Source organism: Ascaphus truei, chromosome 4 (assembly GCF_040206685.1).
Source record: "Ascaphus truei isolate aAscTru1 chromosome 4, aAscTru1.hap1, whole genome shotgun sequence".
Taxonomy (NCBI): Eukaryota; Metazoa; Chordata; class Amphibia; order Anura; family Ascaphidae; genus Ascaphus; species Ascaphus truei.
In genome coordinates, this window is record NC_134486.1 from 48,034,319 (window position 1) to 48,053,551 (window position 19,233).

The window sequence follows — 19,233 nt, forward strand, 5'->3', positions numbered from 1 at the left end:
GTGCAGCTGTCAATCACTGCAGGAGCTTCCAAAGCCACACCCCACAATGCCGTGCTGCTGTGGATGCAAAGCACTGTAGGGAGCGACTTTGGAAGCTCCTGCTGTATTTTACAGCTATACCACCCACGGTAAGGTGCAGTTTGGGTCCTTACTAAGTGCACAGTCCCCACACGGGCTCAGGAACCAACTACTTATTAGGAATCACTGGGATAGAGAATGGTAGATATTATCAATTAGAAATCAGTGGTACTTTCAATATGCCTGTAGCAAAGCTTTTCACTGCCTCATTTCTCCATTACAGAAAGTAATTTTTTTCAGTACATATAATACAAAATGTACATTTGCCATGCATCCTCCAAATGTAAAAATGACAATGCTTCAAAACAGTTGCTCATTTTAGGACGTATTGAATAAAGAATACATTTTAAATAGAACTATTTGTTCGATCATCTATATACAGTACCCATAACACATACTCAAATGTAACACTAAGGGTAGACCGCACTACGATATTCATAGTACAGGACCTTGCATGAACACTTTGGAAAGGATATGACCCCAAATCACATGGCTTCGCTGATGAGAAACTGGCAGGGATGTTCACATCATACATTGTAAGAAGCCATGCAAATATACAAACATTCAGACGGACTGAAGATGTGTCCTCCACCATACATTTAAAGTATGATTTCCATATCCAAATTGTTGGGTACTCTGGTTCCTTCACGCAGATATTTTAACTGCGGTATAAACCTAGGTTGCCGCTTTCCCGGTAATCACACGGTGGGCATTTATTTCAATGGAGCGCAAAGCCTTGACATGCAGAAGTGGCTGCACAGTATATGTGATGACTTCAAAGGAGCACTCGCATCAATCCAGTTGCAAGTTGCCACGGGTGCTGCACAAAAAGTGATAATCGGAATGAGAAAGGTGATAGCCGGCACTCCAGAGAACTTGGTACAAACGTGAACGTTTATTGTGAGATCAAAGTTTCTGTCCAAATTGGGACCGAAATGTTGATCTCACAATAAACATTCACATTTGTACCAAGTCCTCTGGAGTGCCGGCTACCACCTTTCTCATCCAGTGTGTATGTATGCTACATTTCTGCCCCCGCATCCTAGATCTGTCTCATCATCCGACACTGTGACTATCTATACATCAGGCATTTAAAGTTTACCCTCTGTGCAGTCTAATCTGTTACAATGATGAGCAAGCTGTGTTATGCAGTGGCAAGTTTATCTGACAGTCATTAACACTAATATCATAATCATCTTTGCATTTTAGTAAGGTAATTGCAGATGCTGCACTTACAAGTATTTCTATAATCCTGAGCTTAACTGTGACATATTTGGGCTATAGTCCATGGTAAGCTACTCTACCTCAGCAACATGTGCTGATGATCTACAGGTAAGGTCAATAAAAGGACAAATCATGGTGACAGCTAAAGCATTTATTTTGGATAATTTGTTTTTTTTTATACATATGTTACATTGAAATATTACAAGAATTTCATGTATATTAAAGAGAAAGTAAAATTCTTCCAAATAGAATTCCATTCATACTTTTTTTTTTACATAAACATTTCTACAATAAACAAAATACATGCTAAAAAAATGAGTGCTTAAAATATTGCATCGAAGGAAGGACTTGTCTAACGAGATCAAGAAGGGTCAACTTATTGTTTTACAAATTCATAATGCTACATGTGAAGATGAAGTGGCCAGGGCTACTTGTTTCACTTCTGCTCATAAAAGGCAATTGCTCTACAAGTCACTGTACATTGGAAATGAATAAGCATCGTTCAAAACATTCACCGCTACATTATCAATATGCCAACATTGATTTAGAAGCAGAGGAAAACATAGGAAAAAAATACAGCCAAGAACGACAGAAAAGGTTCCTGAAAAGGCAGACTGTATTGCTGCTATTCCTACAGAAGTTGTGTTGTGTACACTATGTAACATTGTTGTGGACATGTACTTATGTTAGACTACCTGGTAGCCAAAGTTTCAACTGCAAATGTCCAAGGAAAGCCTCATGTAGAAATGTTAGCCATATGATTTTATTAATGAGCTCGGATCAAGTATTGTACCCAGAAGGAAAATAAAAATATCGCAAAAAATAAAGCTCGCTGGATAACCATCAGAAGATCTTCTTCCCTAAAGAAACTGAAGACTTGGATGTAAAAAATATCCTTAATTGAATAGCTTCTGTAAATATGGACTTATTTGTTCTGGCAAAACTAGTACACACTTTGAAAACTCACTCCCCTTATATGCTGCCAGAGAGAAAGTATAAGATGTGCAAAGTTGAGAAAGATAGAGACACGCAGGAACACAGTAGTATTTGCATAAGTCATGAGTCAAATGTGAACACAGGAATTTAAGTCCTAGCTTCTCTATCAAATCTTTTATTTTGTTGTAGATATCACTTGCTAAGCAAAACTCATTTAAACTGGAAATGCAATATAAACGAGGGAGGACCTCTACTGCAGCCATAGGTGTATGTTAATTACTGACATTTATAGAGCAAAAGGAAAGTTTCTAATCCACTCCCCAGAAACTCAAAGGGGAAGCAATGTATTGTACTGCTGATCTACTCAACATATGCAATCAGGCGGAAACCATGTGTGTATTGCCTATTTTACTTAAAAGAAATAATGCAGTCAGTAAATAAAGACCTGGAATGGAAGATACGAATAGCAATTTTTTTTAAAAATAGGCTTTTAGTGGGAAATGGTCTTTTACTGTTTAAATTTGTAACTTTGTGGGGAACAAGTTTTTTTTTGCGTAATTGAAAACAAATACAAAATAAATCACCTAAAAGGCACACAATCCAGTTTGCCTATTCACAGGTGAATCTTTAGCTTTCTTGCCTTGAAGGACTAGAATAATATTGGCAAGCACGATGAGATTCTCGCCTGCGCTCATAGGTTCAACACACTCTTGCAGCGACTGTGTTGAACAGCTTATAAAGTACAAATATAGATTGCTATCTGAGCCACCATTTGATCCCCTAATATTTACTGGGGGTCTGTGATAGAGATCACAAAAGGTGAATCGGTGGGCAGATTAAGAGAGTCACCCGCATTCACCTCTGACTGACAAGCAACAAGAAGAAGTGCTTAAGAAGCATCCTACTGGGAGCCGTACAGAGGAGACACGGGACATCCCCAGCCTGCCTGCTTCTATGAGCAGTGTTTTTTTTTGTTATCAAACCCTATATATTGTGAAATTCTGAGGAACCCAAACCCTCTCTAATAGTGCATCTGTGATCAGATGCATTGTAAGTGTAGCCTAGTCCCCTGGCTATCAACATTTGTGGCCCTAACAGTATAAGTCCTATTAGACAGACACTGTGGGGGATAAGCTCTCTCATGGAGGCCTAGCTTGTTGCAGCCTGGACACACTATTGATGTATCATGGGGCTTGCCTGAAAAAAACTAGAGTGTCACCTCTGGGGAGAATACTGGCTGGGTCACATGCCCATGATGTGATGCCTCAGTATCGGACCTGCCCTGTTATGGGGTAGGGTTACAAGCCACTCCCCTGGGGTACATAAGCGGACACTCTCCCAGAAGTCAGTAGGCTCTCTTTCCTCCCCCTGTAGAGTGGAAGCACTTACCCTTTATCCCATCAGGGGGTAAAGGAGCTGAGAAGGGGCCTGCAAGGCCTCATGCCCTGTGGGTACTACTTCATGGAATGTGCCTGTCATGACTACATGTATGCTGCTAATAAAGACCCAGTTGAATCCATCTGTTGTGGCTACTTGACTGGGCCACTACCTGAGTTGCCAGTGTGGACCATCCATGCTGCACCAGTATCTTCACCGGCTGGAGGCACTGCGCTATGAAGGATCATCACTGAGAGCCTGTCCCGATACCTCCCCATACCTTCAGAGTTCTCTGGGCCTTCTATTCTACCTAACGGGTATGCACCGCACCAGAATACACCGGTAGCTAAATGATCTCACTTAGCGTGGGGGAAAAGGTGCTACATAAGGAATCCCAATCCTCTCTAACAGCGCGCCTGAGATCAGATGCATTGCAAGGGATCCCAACCCTCTCTAAGGCCGCGTCCATGCTTTGAGCAACCGCGCGATCAAACACATTGAGTCTATGGGAACAGCCATAGAGCGCGCGTGCACATGAGCAACGGTGCGGCCGTTTTTTTTCGGCGAGACATTTTTTTTTTACTTTGTCTCGCGACGGCCGGGTCATCGGCTACACCTCCGACACGGCTCCCCGTTGCAAGGATCTGTTGTCCACAGATCGCTCGGCTGACAGCCGTGTGCGATGCCATTTATTCCATCACGCACGCCCACCATGGACTCGGCCTAATAGTGTGTATGAAATCAGATGCTTTGTAAATTCTTCTGTATTTAGTCCAATTTTCAAATTACCTGAAAATTGCAGGGGACCCGTTAGGGATGCCCGGGGAACCCAAGGGCTCCTGAGAACCCGTTAAAAAACACTGCGCTACAGCAGACTGCCTTTTGCAGTGCATCACTTTCCCCTTAGTCCTGGCTGCATTTGAAGATATGCAGATGTTTTTTTTTTCTTATTGCATGATCATCTCTGTTACTTTGCTGCTGTTTAGAGAGCTGTAGTTATGCCTATTTGAATACTTACTAAAACCGGCCTAGTACATGGCATTGCTTCCTCAGGGACATGTAGGAGCTCTGAAGAAAAAGGCACCAAATGAGGGGGGTTAATCTGATCTATAGCAAAAAATTGCCCTTCTTTGACACAGCAAAAGGAAAGTGACAACCCCACGTCAACTCACTAAAGCCATGCTTCGTACTCAAAACACACCGCATTCCAGTTGCCCAACATCGGAAGCCTTGTTTATTGATCTTATTTATAGGAAGCACAGTGCAAAATAATACTAAGGAATCCAACTGATAAGATGAAGTTTACAGCGTTACTAGGAAAACTTCACTTTTATTCAATAAACTAGACCATGAAATATAAATTAAAAGTTTGCATTGTTTATACAACAAGCTGGTTTTTTTTCAGTCACGTTTTTTTTTGCTTTAGAAAAGTGGACTGCTAAAAAATAAAAAAATAAATAAGTCTGAATTATAAATGGTGCCATTCAATGCCGGCTAGAGTTTGATTTGCTTCTTGTGCATGTCCAATTTCTTCGGTGATATTGTGCTGCTGCCACAGCTTTTGAATCTTTTTAAAGCGTTCTTTACATAGGTGAAGAGGGTTTCCCCGTCTAAACAAAAACAAATCAGATGTCAGGATATGCATCAAATATAATTATGGTTACACTCTTTACCAAGCACACATTACATAACTCAGTAACCTACAATCCATAGCTATGGCTTTTTCAGAATCTTCTCTTCTGTCGCATATGATAACTTCTACTTAAAAAGTGCACTATGCTAAAATAGTTTGTTGAACATTTTTTTGTAAAGTCCTCGTTTGAAATCTTTTGAACTGCAGTATACAGAGGGCGATGTACTCGGCAATCTGGATTCAGGATGACGATTCTAATGTACTGTATTCGCACACCTTAATTTCAGCCAACAGCGCTGCTAAAACAGAGAGAAGTTACTTTTCCAGGTGTACCTGAGTCCTTGATCTGTCTCCCCATAGTCATCAAGGTAAGGAGGCGCATAGAAGCAGCCCTTTGTTTTCCCAGCCAGGAAGAGAATTTGGCATTCTCTGACTCTGTATTAAAAAAATAAAAACAAATCACTGTCATTCAAGCTTCACTACGGAATTAGTTAGAAGCTGTTCAACGTATCAGGTAAAAAATAAATAAAAAAGTACACAACTTAAGTCAGTGTAATTGGCTTTCTTACATTCAATCACCCTTAAATTAACCGTGTTATTCATTTATATATCACATCTTGTTGGCATACGAGCTAATCTGTTTGACTATTGATGGATAAATGGAAGAAGCAAGGCACTATGGATTTAGATAAAGTTACTTTATTGCCAGTAGATCGAAGCTTCGGCCTCAGTATGCCATTCATTCTTGAAAAAGGCCTACTGGGGCCAAAACGTCTATCTACTGGCAATAAAGTAACTTTATCTAAATCCTTAGTGCCTTGCATCTTCCATTTATCCATGCTGGTTTGGAATACCACACAGATCCCTGGACCAGGAGCACCGGTAGTTGTGTCAATTTTTGTTTTATGTTTATAGGTGTTCAGCATCTCCCATTTGCATTGACTATTGATGGCAACATGTGTGTCAATTAAGAGCCATTTAATCTATTAACCAGATCACTACCCGTAGATCCCCTTTGTCTTGTTTTCCAACCTAAAAGGTTGGAGGGAAATGGGGGGAAACATTAGAAAATAATAGTGCAGTATTCCAGTGCTTTTTTAGGAGTGAACCATTCATATATTTAAAGTGCCTTCATATATTATTAGTGCTGTGACAGCGCTGAATATTTCTCAGCCGTCCAAGGGAAAAAAGAGAAGCTGTATAATTTTGTAGTTCAGGATTTTAGTTCTAAATTAACCTTGTTCATTGCACTCACAAGATGCGTAGCTATATATTGTATTGTATGTCTTTATTTATATAGCGCCAAAAATGTACATAGCGATTCACAGTAGTAATACACATCATATAAATAACAAATAATATAAATAACAGGTCATGGGAATAAGTGCTTCAGACATAAAAGTAACATTAAGGAAGAGGAGTCCCTGCTCTGAGGAGTTTACAGTCTAATTGGTAGGTAGGGAGAACGTACAGAGACAGGAGGAGGGAATTCTAGTAAGTGCGTCTGCAGGGGGACAAGCTTTATGTATCATGTGTCCAGGATTATCCAGTGTTATTCATATGCTTCTTTAAGCAGATGTGTCTTAAGGTGGGTCTTAAAGGTGGATAGAGAGGGTGCTAGTTGGGTATTGAGGGGAAGTGCATTCCAGAGGTGCGGGGCAGAAAGTGAGAAAGGTTTAAGGCGGGAGAGGGCTTTAGATACAAAGGGGGTAGAAAGAAGACATCCTTGAGAAGAATGAAAGAGTCGGGATGGTGCATAGCGAGAAATTAGGACTGAGATGTAAGGAGGGGCAGAAGAGTGTAAAGTTTTAAAAGTGAGGAGGAGAATTGAGTGTGAGATACGGGATTTGATCGGAAGCCAGGAGAGGGATTTCAGGATGGGAGATGCAGAGACAGATTTAGGAAAGAGTAGCGTGACTCTGGCAGCAGCGTTTAGGACAGATTGTAGGGGAGACAGGTGAAAGGCAGGAAGGCCGGACAGCATGAGGTTGCAGTAATCGAGACGGGAGAGAATGAGGGCCTGAGTCAGAGTTTTAGCAGTCGAGTAACAGAGGAAAGGGCGTATCTTTGTAATATTGCAGAGGAAAAAGTGACAAGTTTTAGAAACGTTTTGAATATGAGAGGAGAATGAGAGAGAGGAATCAAGTGTGACCCCTAGGCAGCGGGCTTGGGCTACTGGGTGAATGATCATATTTCCAATAGTAATGTGGAAGGAGGTAGTAGGGCCAGGTTTGGGAGGAAGTATAAGGAGCCATTTAATCTATATATAGACATCATGTAGGAGTGATCTTGCCCAATGTAAGGTGTCCCCCTGTCCCCCATCTGTTTGAGGCAATGGCTTTTGTTGCTCACAGCCCGCGATGGCACTTCCAGGTTGCGCACATGCGGTTTAGCGATTCTTCCGAGCTGCACATCCAACGCTTTCCCATAAGCCTTGCATAATATATACACATTTAATGCGCCTTTTCTGTAATCTTGTGAATGCAATTAATAGGGTTAATCTATAATCATGAACCACCGCACGCACTATAGATCCTCTTCCCTTTTTCCGGAGACCCTAGCTGGCGGGAATCGCTAACATACTAAGTAATATTACGGGCTGTCCCAGAACTGATATTACGAGAGTGCACTATAAATACATGTATGGTTCCCCACTAAGAAAGCATTGGTAAGAATACACGACCGTATGGTTTCCTTTCTCCCTGCGTTTCAGGATTCAAAGCGTATTCTTAAGGAAGTTCTAGGGAGTGTGATTTGAGACAGAACTAAAAACATTCAGCATTACTGTAGGAATTATGATTATTTGATATTGGGACCATATTCAATACTTTTTGTTGTGTGTTTTTATTCACATATAATGAATGACTCAGTGCCACATATTTTCTTAATAATCTATTAGTTTTGTTCTAGGCATGACAACCTCTTTAAAGGCACATCCCCAATTCACATTGTAGCTCGAAGTTGCAGCAAACAGCGCAACACAATCTCTTTCGTTTTACAACAGCAGTCCTACAGTTTGGGGATTATTTGAAATGTTATTTCTACAGGTAACACGAGCTCGGGCTGCTTTCAGCTCTGGGAACTAAGTGTCAGAGATACAAAGCTTTTTCTATACTGGTTAAAAACAAATGAAAATCCAAGATGGCCTCCAGGTTGAACCAATAGAAATGGGCCAATAATATTACCGATTTTCCATCTTGTCGAAAAATGGCTAAACCAAGCCATACTGAGGAGGGGGAGGAGGGGAATGAAATATCCAGATGTAAAAATAGTAGAGTTCAGCTCAGGGTTTTTGGACTCTCTTTAAAAAAAAAATATGTTCAGGAAATCGCTGCTTTAATACAGCTTGTACAATGTAACCATTTTAAAGCGTATCCCCCAAAATATATTTTTGCGTCTATGTGTCTGTAGAGTAAAATAACTACTCTGTGTCATGTTGTAATATTGCAGGGGTGGGCAACTCCAGTCCTCAAAGGCCACCAAAAGGTCAGGTTTTCAGGATATCCCAGCTTCAGCTCAGGCAGTGCAGTCTTCCACCGAGTCACTTATACGGCAGCAGACACCCTGAAAACCTGACCTGTTAGTGGCCCTCGATGACTGAAGTTGCCCACCCCTGCAATAGGGTGCGCGGTCAGGTGAAAAAAAAAGTTACTCGGCATCAGTAGACAATCATGTAGGTGTACCTGTCATTTAGCTTCTCTAACATTGATATCCAGGGCTTGGTACTGACAGTGAACAGCACACATATCTCAAACATATTATACTCTTTGCAACTATTGGTCCAGAGGCAAAGGAAGATAAGTGTCTGTATTTACTCAGCAGATTCTGCCAGAAGGCACCTTCCGGCGCTGGAAGACATCATATAGCCGAATTCAAATCAATAAACTGTAAGAGGTGTAATCCAGCATCAGAAGTGGACTAGAAGACTGCTTAGTAATTGTGGACCAGAATGCCTCGTCTAAAGCCACAAGGACTTTGCAGTGGAATCTCCTATTTATGGATATTTGAGCATTGCTTTTCCTAGTATTCCATAGGTGCATTAGCTAGACACATTGTAAGGACTGTATAAACACACTAACCTGAGGAAGATGCCCATGCCAGATCCACATGTGTAAGTATGGGCAGTACATGCTCCAACATCGTCTCCTTCTAGTTCTGTCTGACAGCAGTAACTCTGGGAGCACAGCATTGCCCCACAAACCAGACATAAGGTTGGTGCTCTGCTTTTATCGCCTCCAGATTTTGGACACCTAAATCCACATAGCAAAAAGAGAAAAAGAGACAGAGAATGAGTGTGTTTATGCGTGCATATATATACTATATATTATACAGATATGCTCACTCTGTGTGTGTGTACACACACACACACACACACACACACGTCAAAATATAGCACAATAACAAACCATTAATGTTAACTCACGTGAAATTTGATGCTTTATTAATCAGGCTGCTGTAATCTTCAGGAAGATCTATTAATTTATTTGACTCTCTCGGAAAGCTAAAATAAAAAAAAATTACTTCATTTTAGGAAGTAGATATTTTAGAAAATACATAAATGGGCAATTTTATACATCCACAAATTGCAATACCATGCTAGCAATTTCAGGTTTCTGAAGTACTGAGAACTAAAGGAAGAGGGGGAAGCTATGTATGGCTATTGACACTCCCCTTTTCTTCTCTAGCTAACATTTCTGAGTTTGCAGAATCTTAACCTCTCCAGGATTAAACCCACAGTCCCACCAAGCAGTACAAACGGAATTTTCAACACTGCTTTTGTTAGAGTTAACAGTTTGCTGCCGTTATTCGGATGGCATTATATGGAGGCTGTATCTTAAGAAGCCGTTAGAAAAATAAATTGGCAAATATTTCTTTGGGGTGGAAACCTTTTTGAGGATTAGGATGAAGTAAGTAACCTTTTTGAGATGACGTTTGAAAGGTTTAGTGGGGTTGTGTAATGAAACTTATCACTAAAACTTCTGGGGTTTCCTTCACAAGAGCAAAATCCTGATTTCTCAGGGAATTATTGCAAAACCACAGGTGGAAGAGAGACAGGCTTGTTAGGATATACAAGTATGACGACTGAGTAATGAGAAAGTGCTTACCTGATGGCCGGACGTTCACCATCCAGAAACCTTTTCACCTCTTCGTTTTTACACCAACTTAAGGAAACATAACAAATCATCCTAATTAACGATCACAGGATTGTCTCTTCAAGTTCGAAAAAAATGCAAAACACAAAAATAAAACGATACCAACTAATAATGCACCGATGTAACGATAATATGCATCTAACAACGGAATCAGTGTTTGTGCAACTCACAAACGAAAGAAATACATTAAGGACAATGAAAAGTGCCCATCATGCAGAGGTTCCGGTCTCAAAAACATCTGCGTTGAAGGAGGGCGTATTCAGACTGTGTGTATACGTGAATAAACAGATAATGGAGAGAAACATGGGAGCATTAAATGCTAATATTCTGGCTAGTTAAAAAAAAAAAAACAACATTTTCAGATAGAGCTATTCTCAGAAACTCTACAATACATAATGTGGGATATTGATTTATATTTCCAAATTAAAACATATTTTACTCGGAAGATGCAAAAAATATATTGCAGGTTTATTGTGCACAATGGATGATATTGTCTTATAAGTCGACATAAGAATATAATTACTTGTGGATACTCACTTTTTCTATGTACATCTTTATTTATATAGCACCATCCAGGTACATAGATAGCAGCAGTAATACACGTCACATAATAATATAGCACACAATGGGAGTAAGCACTTTCAGACATAGAAGTAACATTAGGAAAACGAGTCCCTGCTAAAAGAGCTTACAATCTAATTGGCAAGTAGGAAGAACGTACAGAGACAATAGGAAGGTGTTCTGGTACGTGCGTCTTCTAACTAGCAATCAAAATGGAATTAACAACAATGACTCAAAAAGATATCTGCTTTTGAAATGAAAAAAAAAAAAAAACAGCACAATACATGATTTATTACCTATAAAGTAAGGTATCCATTACTTGAGCATTCTCGAGGAAAAGGCGGAAGAGGTTGGTTGGCAAGGAAAGGTAGCTACACAGGTGATCAAACTGGCTCGTCCCATTTACTAGAAAAAAAATAAAAATAATAATCAATAAAACTATTTGTAATCTATATCCAGTGTCTAAGGAACTTATTAGAAGACTGCTACAGTATTGTGTCATTGTGCAGCATCATTCTTGCGAATTATTTAGATGACACACTGCATGTTTAACCTGTTGCAGGTCCACCAAGGAGCTCAGGAGCTCATTCCCTTAAATAAACAATGAAGTTATTTTAAGTGAATTTTGTTTTGTTTTTGTATTGTGATTGTATTTATTGTTCAACAAACTATATCTATGATTTATTATAATTTGTATGTTGTATTGTGATGTTTGGTTTTGTAGTGTATTATATTGTGTTGTATGTTCACTTTTATAAAAATGTTGACAATAAATAAAGAATTAAAAAAAAATAAAAAATAAACAATGACGGTGCACAGACGACCAAGATCTTAGTTGTTTACCGGACACAAGAGTCATTTCCTAACCACTGATTCAAAATATCGCAAGTGGTAGATGTATGATAGCACTACAGCAGGGGCGGGCAACTCCAGTCCTCAAGGGCCACCAACAGGTCAGGTTTTCAGGATATCCCTGCTTCAGCACAGGTGGCTCAGTCAGTGGCTCAGTCGCAGACTGCACCACCTGTGCTGAAGCAGGGATATCCTGAAAACCTGACCTGTTGGTGGCCCTTGAGGACTAGAGCTGCCCACTCCTGTCCTACATTATACAGAGCACCATTCACAAGTAAACATTTGAACGTGTACATACTTATATACAAGAAAATGGATTCATATTCAGAAGGATCTCTATGTCCCAAGTCAAACATATACTATTAACCCTTTAATAACAGGCCAAAGCTTTGTTCTCTTATTTACCAGGTTTGAGGTATTTGAAATCAGGGAACATACTTGTATTCATGTTTATAATAACAAAATAAAAAAAACTCACGGGGAACACCATTTTCCTTTTGATCTTTTCTTAACTTCATAGAAAGTGTAAAAAAAATAAAATAAATAATCCTTTGAATGAATTTAGAATAACGTCATTAGCAGGGTAGTTTGGTACTTACCTGGGAATTCGGAGGGGGCTGGGACACCGTTCAAATAATGGAAAAACAAAGCCGAGCACCTCAAGAAAGGCAGCACTGCCGCTCTCACGGCTCTGCACAGGTGCCAGCCGGAGGAGAGGTCTTTCACCGTGCTGGAGGAGTCAAAGGACATGGGTAACAAGGTTAATATGGGACATAATACCACACTGATCACTGGCAACAGCGACATCAAATATTCCTGGCAAATCCCAACATTTCCAACACACTTGCATGTTCTCCCATATGAAGAAAAGAAAAACCTTCCTGGTCGCTGCCACCTGTTTATTAGCTCCAATAAGGTAATGAAAGAGATGGCAGCTATATTTTACGCAGCTATATTTTACAAGCCCCAAAGTCCTCAAACAGGACATGTGGGGTGCTGTACTATAACTCACTGCACAAAATACCAACACTGCTTTTTAATGGCTAAAATGCTCAGTATACTTATGGCTATGAATTGATTAATCCAACGATTGTTTAAACATCTCGTCATGTGCAATCAATTTGTAAAGAAACACTGATCTTTTCGTTTTAGTCTGATTCCGTTTTAATTTAAAGCTACTTTGCATATAGTTTGGAGGTACAATAGTGTTCTGTTCTTCCAACTCTAGAATATGGACAGATCGGGATTCATTTCTAGGTGCTCCCACACAAAAACATTAGGTAGAAAACATCTCCCACCTTCCAGTAGACTGACAGATGGATCTATACAAAGAAACCACTGCCAGCTCCTCTTCTCCATATGTGGATTCTTGGTCCATGGCATTTTCTTCTGAAAAGTCATATGAAAAAAATAATGATTACAATATTTTCCAACACACCCCAGCAAGCTCTTTTTGGGAACCCCTGAGCCCCCACAAAATATATATGTATACAAGTGTCAAAAAGGAGAGCTATTGAGCGTGGCATATGTATACAACTAGCAACAGAGAAGCCCAGTGCTACATCCAATATGACAGAAATACACAGTAAAATACTTATATATTCTTTTGAAATAGGGTCATTTAGTTTAACCCTTTGACCAAAGATTTGTAAGCCTGTGAGCCACGCCAAGGCAGACACCTGTTCGCAGGTCCTAACACTACCAGATAAAATACTAATATACCTCTATTATTATTAAATGACCCTTTTTCAAGAGAATAAAAGTATTTTACTGTGTATTTTTGTCATATTGGATGTAGCACTGGGCTTCTCTTTTGCTTGTTGTATACATTTGCCACGCTCAATAGCTCTTCCTTTTGACACTTATATACATATTTTGTGGGTGCTCAGGGGTTCCTAAAAGGAGCTTGCTGGGGTTGTGTGTGTTTGAGAACTTATTTTTAGCTGTCTCAGCTGCTGGAGGTTAGTGGCTCCTCCTTCCCAGGGTTTAAGCTCACCCCTCCCCATTCCCAAGGCAGCAGGTCTTTTTCATTCTACTGGATATAGATCCAATGTTGGTCTTTCTCCCTCCTAATAGAGGTAAATGAGAATTTTAATCCTAATAGAGATATATTAGTATTTTATCTGGCAGTGTTAGGACCTGCGAACTGGGTCTGCCTTGTCGTGGCTCGCAGGCTTACAATGCTTTAGCCAAAGGGTTAAAACTAAATGACCCTTTACAAATATTTTTCACTCAAATGATTAAGGATACGTTTCGTACTTTAGTTCTGAGTAACACGTTTTGCGCTGGTCTCGGATACCCGCATCCTCTTCCAGTGTTACAGTATTTCACCCTACATCATGAATCTTAGTCTTCCTCTCTTAACCTACCACTGAACTTTTAGACACATGAGCCTCTTGCAGAGTAATTCTAGTCTCTTTCGGTCCAGGAGACCAAATGGCTTTCCTGTCTACAACAAATGAAGTTGAACCCTTCCCTTCCACAGACCTCTACATTCCTGGTCCCCTCTCACAGCAGTTTGTCCCATGAGCCCAAAGTTGATACCTGTGGATACTGTAAGTATTATCTGGACGATATGTGCCATTGTCACAAGGCGGAAAAGATGAAGGTCTCCAGTACCAAGGCTGTTCCCTGAAAAGTCCTGAGACTGTACGGCTGGAAAAGCGAGCACCAAGCTGACCTGTACGTGAAACCACAGATTTAGGGGCCCGCAGACACCCAGGGAGGAAAGAAATATACAGCAGCTTGCCCTCTCTTCTAGAGATATAAATTAAATGTATATTCAAACCTTGTTTCCTTCATGTGAAATGTAACATGCTCCAATGTGGACAAAGGACTGACTGAAACATGTTGCACTTGGGGAATGAAAACTTTAAAAACACATTTACACTAAGCAATGTTATTACAGAAGACACTTTGGGCGCCAGAAGACGCCTTACAGCCACTCAAGTGAATGGATCATACAAGGTCTTCAGGCATCAGAAGATGTCTTATGGAACAACAGAGCTTAATAAATATGGGCCTATTTGCCCCTAAAAGTATCTAATCTCATCACACCTTCAATACCATGAGGCTCATTTGAACACCAATACAATAAAGGAGTTGTTTGATGGTTATTATCGTGGGTCACACAGCAAACCCTTTTAAAGAGGTTACAATTCCAATGCATGTTTAGCAACCACTGTTACAAATAGAACTTGGGTGGAAGAGGCAAATGAAACATTTTGAAACTTATGACACACCATCCCAATGTGACCCAGAATATGGGGTGGTTTATGTTGAGTCTTACAAGTGCGTAATGTTTCTGTGACCTACTTCATTGCACTGGTAAAAAAAAAATGTTCTAGATGAGTGATTTGTATTAAAAATGCCACGTTTCTTTGTTTCAGTGGAAGCTTCTCGCCTACAGGTTAATTACCTGGCACTAGGTTAGAATACCAATGGTACAACATGACTATTGAAAGCAGCCGTTTTACAGCATTACTCACCAATAAATGAAACATGTCAGTATCGAGTATGCATCGAGAATTCTCACTGTCTCCATCGGGCACAATTACTATATTAAAACAATGAAACACATGTCGTCATTTCTGACCTGTTTACATCCCGTAATGAAGCCGTTTTTTCTCCTACATGTAAAGACACACTTTTTAAAAATATAGTCTTTTAATAAATATTTTATGCTGCGAGCAACGATTAATTTCATTTTTCTGCAGAGCGGATCTACATAATTCAAACATTTCAGCTCCAGCGATTCCCGAGGTACTTACCGGTGAAAGATGCAACTGGTTATTTCCTGGTATTTACATCACAGCATTACATGGGCTAATAGGAAGCTGCGATGGCCCATTTAAGGCGGAAGATTTAAACTGCCATTTTGTTTCCCCTGGCGGCACCTTGCCTGTTAAGTATCTTGGGAATCAGGGGTCTCCGCACACGAAATAAACGCGTTTCAGCTCTGGAGACCCACTGCTTTTATTTTTTTTTAAATGGGCATCTGCTCTTTTAAGCAAGTCATGCTAACATTGAAGTATTTAACTATGTATTTTGTCACATTAGATGTAGCATTGGGTATTTTTGACTTTTGTTGTATAAATTTGGCCACGCTTTTGACGCAATATATATATATATATACAGTGCTTGACAAATCTATTAAAATACAGGCCTGTGGCGACTGGATTTGACCCCGTGGCGACCTCCTCATGGCCGACACCAAGCAGGGCGGGATTGGGAGCGAGACTAGGTGGCGAGTAGATTTTTTGGTTCGGCGAGTAGATTTTTGGGTGATTTGTCAACCACTGTATATATATATATATATATATATATATATATATATATATATATATATATATATATATATATATATATATATATATATATACACATATATATGATGTGGTGGGTTGTGGGGTTAGAGCTTGCTGGGATTGTGTTTTCAACTGGTATCAGTTGGTTGGAGGTTAGTGGCCCCTCCTCCCTGGGTTTAAGCTCACCACACCCCACTTTTTTAAGTAGCAGGTTTTCCATGTACCTGTGCAGGACTGGTCCACTGAGACCATTCTGCCTCCACAGCAGAGGTAAATGAGAATTCACCGGTAGTGTTAGGACCTGCATACTGGTCATGCCGTGACGTGGCTGCAGGCTTATAACGCTTTGGCCAAAGGGTTTAACTAAACGACCCTTACTTATGAGAATACTAACATTGAAGTGTTTAAATATGTATTTAGTCGCTTTGGGTATTTTTGTCTCATGTTTTCTTTCAGGCAAGAGGGATTCATGTTTACTTTTTCTCACTTGGGATAGTTGAAGGAAGTTTAGGATGGTCCGGCAGGTGGAGGAATGCTCGTTCAATTGGAAAACAGCTTTCTTTTGGTTTTAGAGTATTGCAACTTTAATGACATTGTGATCAAATTTAGTTACAAATACATAACACTATATTAACAAGTACTTACATTCAAACAGTCTACAGAAGTGTTTCTGCACCACAGGAAGAGGAGCCACCGTCCAATGTGCTGCGGCAAACCTGGTCAGCGATTTCAGGCAGTCGTCCTAAAATATGAAAATCAAAAAGGTGACATTAAAGACTTGCATCACAGAAAGGATGATAAGTAACGGAGATTATCATAACTATCCAAAAATCACAGCATGTAAGTAACTACAAATGAGTCGGAAGCCCAGCTACGGGAGCGGGGAGTGTTTATTGCATTTTCCCCACCGTGCAGAAATTCAGAGCGCAGATGTTCTCAGGGCAAATATAGGAAAAACAATCCAGAAAACATAGTGCAAAGAGGTGACACTACTGTGTAGTATAGAGGGGAGGGGAGGGGGGAAAGGCCCACTCGCATGCTACAAGGCAAAATCAAGCGTAGTGCATATAATCCAAACAGGGCAAGTGGGGAGTCTACAATGTGATCACTCCAGTATGAAAATGAATCCAGCAGGACCGAATTCGCCATATGAATAGCAGAGAAAGAAAAGCGAACAATAGTGTAATGTTGCTTAAAACAAACATACACACTAATTATATATATATATATATATCTATATCTATATATCTATATATCTATATATCTATATATCTATATATATATATATATATATATATATATATATATATATATATATATATATATATATCATGCACTCACATTTTCTGTAGAATGCTCATGGTCAAATGCAAAAACTGCACCAGAGCTCCTGTAACAGACACCAGACCTCCAAACATCCAGCTGATCTTCCCGTCAGCACTTCCACATGCAATGTTACAGTGATGGACGCAGGGGAGATCTCGGATTGCTGTCCACTGCGAGGGAAGTCCCGTGCGTTGATCACCCAACGCGTTTCACCCGTCTTCGAGCTTCCCCAGGTAAGCTTGATTTTTGCCTCGAGTGGACCATTTCCCCACCTCCCCTCTACACTATACAGTAGTGTTGCTACCTCTTTGCACTATATTTTATATTTCATATATTCGCCGAGAACATATGCGCTCTTAATTTCTGCTGTGCCTTGTACACTAATTCACACCATGTTCACTTAAGCGGTTGATAATTAGTCACTTAGAATCACAAGTTCACATTATTCAGTGCGTTTTTCCGCTTGTCACTTTCTAGTATTTCCCCCGCAGTATAAGGACTCAGTCAGCGATTACAGTTGGGGAGGCAATGTTTCAGGTCAGAAGCGGCATGACTTGCCTAAGCCCACATCCCATCAAAGCGGCCAAGTCAATGCCATGAAGTTTTATGTAGGTTGCATAACACAAACGTCAGCAATGCATTGCTGGCTCCTTCAGCAGTTAAGAGCCCACATCCCCCTTCTCCCCCAACCACACATAACCAGCAATAAGACGCACCGCTGCAGTATATTAGCAGGGCTTATTCTTTAACCCAGACAGTGCTGCATGACGTTACACTAGCACAGAAAGAAAACGTGTTCTATCCAAACAGGGATAGAATGAAAGACCACAATTACATGCACTCAACGGTTTCTACTATAATAAGCAGATATCAAGTCAAATGGGAAATCCCACAGTATACACCTATTGGTGCCCAAGTTCTGTGATTCTAAAGATAATGTGAATGGAGCAAGGGCCCCTCCTAAATAATCTGTATATGGAAATTCATTAAAAAGCAATATATACCTTTATTTAGTGCTCTTTGCCCTTTATTAAAAAGTGTTGGGGTCACAGAGAACTAGTAATTACAGGAATTCTTACATCAATCCAAATGTTAAAATGTATCCTGTGGTTAAAAATATACAGGATAATCAGTCTATAAAATAAGGTTTGCTTGATGATTCGGACGCTGAGCAAAGTATACCACTAGTATGGTGCTCTCAGATAAAGCTGTATTGATGTCTGTTAGTAATGGGTGGTAATTTTGCGATGTTAAAGCCTGTAGAATATAGTAAAGATCGGACGATATCGCGCAGAGTAATTGAAGGTATTTCCTAGCCCTGTGGATCAGGCCGCTGTTTGTGAAAAGGGCAGAAGAAACGGCCATGATTAGTGTGGAACGGCCGTTTGGAATGATTCCCGACACCTAAGAAAAAGGTGTTTGTGAAACACTCTGGCGCTCCAAACGAACCGACTGCAAAGTTTAACTACGGGTCGTTGACGAGATGGCGTCAGCTGGTGTGCTCGATATTTCAAACATTAATTAGGGGTCTTGCCGGACTACAGGCCTGTAACAGTTACTGACCTAAAAGTCCTGCTGTGGTGCTGCTGAGCGGAACCGGAAGTAAGGGTTCTCTTTAGAAGCGTCCACCAGATATTAAGAGATTACCGAGGGATGCCTCCTTTCTAAACTTAAACGCGGACATCAGCTCTTGGACATTGGATCAGGGATTCCCTTTGTGAAATCCCAGAATTCCCTCGGGTCTGTTTGTTTCTACGGTGTCTTGTAAACTTATTGCAAAAAAAAA

General features: G+C 40.3%; 1 protein-coding gene across 2 annotated transcripts in view; it reads right to left on the minus strand.

Annotated features, from left to right (window-relative positions):
• Positions 1 to 2,621: 2,621 nt before the first annotated feature.
• UBR2 (ubiquitin protein ligase E3 component n-recognin 2) overlaps positions 2,622 to 19,233 on the minus strand; it is a 95,091-nt gene continuing 78,479 nt past the window's right edge. For both annotated transcript variants that reach the window (XM_075595727.1, XM_075595728.1), the window contains exons 37-47: positions 16,767 to 16,863; positions 15,303 to 15,370; positions 14,359 to 14,494; positions 13,113 to 13,203; positions 12,414 to 12,544; positions 11,259 to 11,367; positions 10,354 to 10,410; positions 9,672 to 9,749; positions 9,328 to 9,498; positions 5,582 to 5,683; positions 2,622 to 5,225 (exon numbers count right to left, since the gene is read on the minus strand). In XM_075595727.1, the coding sequence (XP_075451842.1) occupies positions 5,084 to 5,225; positions 5,582 to 5,683; positions 9,328 to 9,498; positions 9,672 to 9,749; positions 10,354 to 10,410; positions 11,259 to 11,367; positions 12,414 to 12,544; positions 13,113 to 13,203; positions 14,359 to 14,494; positions 15,303 to 15,370; positions 16,767 to 16,863 (1,182 nt within the window). In that variant the 3' untranslated portion in view covers positions 2,622 to 5,083. The remainder of the gene's footprint in view (positions 5,226 to 5,581; positions 5,684 to 9,327; positions 9,499 to 9,671; positions 9,750 to 10,353; positions 10,411 to 11,258; positions 11,368 to 12,413; positions 12,545 to 13,112; positions 13,204 to 14,358; positions 14,495 to 15,302; positions 15,371 to 16,766; positions 16,864 to 19,233) is intronic.